Here is a 2642-nt window from a genome sequence, read left to right as displayed (position 1 = left end):
TTGGGGAGGAAAGGGTTTATTCAGCTTACATCTCCCAGGTCGCAGTTCATCAGAGAGCCCAAGGTAGGAACTCAGGGCAGGAACCTTGGAGGCAGGAGCTGGAGCACAGGCCATGGAGGATTGCTGCTTACTGGCTTGTTCTCTTATCTAACACAGGCCCACCTGCCCAGGGGTGGCACTACCCACAGTGGGCTGGGCCCTCCCACATCACTCAACAATCAAGAAGATGCCCTTCAGACATGGCCATAGGCTAGTCCTATGGAGGAAATTCCCCTATTGAGGCTCCCTCAACCCAGGTGTGTCAAGTTGACACTAAAGCTATCCAGCACAAGTGGATACTGAATTGTTTGCCACTGCACGATTCTTCTACTTTCAACAGCATTTGCATCAATAAACTCCTCTCCCCTTCCTTCCCCTGTGTAGTAACTTCAGCTCTGACAAATACAAACTTTACCTTACCTTCCAAGGTGTGGCTCACAAGGGCCCTGGGCGTCTGGAGGCACTGCCTGAGCGCAGGCCTTGAATGATGAAGATGGTGCCCACCACGATGCCCACGAGGCCTACAGCCAACCCCAGGGCACAGACCACAGTCTCCGTCAGCTCTGACATGGGGACTGGGATCTCAGGTTCTGTGAAAGTGAAGTTCTTGATGTCAGAATAGAGTATGTTCACGTTTATGCAGTTGATTCTGCAGAGACTTGGGGGAACTGGGCTTAGGGAAAAGCACAGATTTTATGATTAGAAACACTTTAGACTAGAAAATTAGCTTTAGACATTAGACGCCACAAGATAGGCTGTTTTAGAGTTGACAAAGAACAAGAAGGTTCCCAAAAGTGGTAGAACCCATATGTACCCCAGTGTTTCAGATACGGCTCCTCCAGGCCCCAGTGTTCCACCTTGCAGTCATAAACATCGTCATCGGAGGGGAGGAAGGTGAGGTAGGCAATCTTGAGGAAGGAGTGGTCAGTCTTGGACAGGAAGCTGGTCTCAGAAACACCTTCTGTGACTGGGTTCCCATTGTGCAACCATGTGATGTTGATCACAGGAGGAAAGATGTTGTCCACAAAGCAGATGAGGGTGTTGGGCTCACCCAGCACCACAGGAGACTTGGGGAACACAGTCATGTCAGGAGCCTCTGTGGAAAGGAAACAGCTCAGACATGAATGGCTGATATGAGCTGTGCTGCTCTGCAATTCTGCACTGCATGGTGAAGGCGCCCTCCCTCCAAGATTTCCCCCACTATGGTCAAAGAGCCCGTGCCTCCCTTCTGCTTGGAGCCGCTGTATGTGGCCCCCACTTTATCCCTGTGCCCATCTCGCTATGGCCATGTGAATTAAGTAAGAGGTCTATGGGAAAGATTCAAGGAATGCATCATGGGAATAAGGATGTTTGTTTAACACGGAAACGCATGATTTCTAAGAAGTGAGGAGAGTTCAGCCATTACCATGAGAAGATCTGAGAACTCCTTGGAAAGGAGAGAGTTTCATGGAGCAGCAAAGAACAACTGCTACCAGGGAAGAAGGGGGTGAGGCCTGGGATGACAAGGTGGGTTCCAAAGAGAAGTAGGAAATGAGCACACACCATTGGTGGCCATGGTAGAATTGGAGTCCTTAATCAGGATCTCCAAGTTGTGTTTTGCTGTGGCTATGTCTTGCAGTCCACCTTGTGGGTCAAAACTTTTCAATTCTGCAAATGCAGGAATTCTCCAGATAGTCTGCTTCTTCTGCAGGTCCACATAGAACTCCTCATCTCCATCAAATTCGTGGGTGTACTGGCCTCTGGATTCGTAAGATTGGTATAAAACTACACCATAGGCACCGATGTGGTCAGCTGACGAATTTAGGTGAACAATGTGAAGGTGGGAAATGGGAAGAAAAATAACAGGATTAAAATGACAGACAAAACCTTACGTTTTTCTTTTCAAATACTGCAAGCTTCATTTTTCCCACAATTCCACCACATGTTCCTCAACACATCTGACTTAAGTGTTGGTAGCTGTGTGGTTCCAATCAGTGTTTCCCACTCTGATGTCTTCTGAATGTCACCTGTCTAACTCCTGCTGTTCTGAGGGCCTACCTGGTGCATCATAGGCTTAAGACAGTTTGTAATTAAATGAAAGAAGGCGAACATGCATTTCTGTGACATTTAACTCTTTTCAATGATTCAGTTGAACTCCTACTCTGCTTCATAAGTTTTTAATCTCTCAAAATTATTTTTCACTAGTTAATAACATCTATCACACTTCCCTTCAGAATCGGCTCAGAGCAGGACATTTCCTACACAGGGGTCCTTTTGTGTTTTAAAAAACATTTTATTTATTATTTTTATTTCATGTGTATGTGTGTATTGCCTGCATGTAGGTAAGTGCACCTGTGTCATGCAATGTCTGTGGAAGACAGAAGAGCCTGTTGGATCCCCTGGGACTGGAGTTACGGACAGTTGTTAGTTGCCATGTGGGTGCTAGGATTCAAACCTGGGTCTTCTGCAGGAACAGCCAGTGTTCTTAACCTCTGAGCCATCTCTTCAGCCCCGCAAAATACTTTTTGACATGAGGGGAAAGTCAGAAAGAGCTAAAGATGTAACTCAGTGGTAGACTGCTTGCCTGACATGAGGCCTGCCATGTGTGTGTAATCCCCAATACA

The 2642-nt window shown here is 46.9% G+C and overlaps 1 protein-coding gene across 1 annotated transcript; it reads right to left on the bottom strand.

The window, feature by feature from the left end:
- Positions 1 to 458: 458 nt before the first annotated feature.
- On the bottom strand, positions 459 to 1830 carry LOC103729147 (rano class II histocompatibility antigen, B alpha chain; the record flags this gene model as incomplete). The annotated part of the gene is given in 3 exon segments (XM_017796562.1): positions 459 to 629; positions 854 to 1135; positions 1582 to 1830. Coding segments are annotated over 3 exon segments (686 nt in total), but the record flags the coding sequence as incomplete, so codon positions are not given.
- Positions 1831 to 2642: the final 812 nt, after the last annotated feature.

Source organism: Nannospalax galili, unplaced genomic scaffold, assembly GCF_000622305.1.
Source record: "Nannospalax galili isolate Female #2095 unplaced genomic scaffold, S.galili_v1.0 scaffold3650, whole genome shotgun sequence".
NCBI classification, from domain to species: Eukaryota; Metazoa; Chordata; class Mammalia; order Rodentia; family Spalacidae; genus Nannospalax; species Nannospalax galili.
The sequence above is the reverse complement of the archived record's forward strand: the minus strand, read 5'-3'. Positions and strand labels throughout refer to the sequence as shown.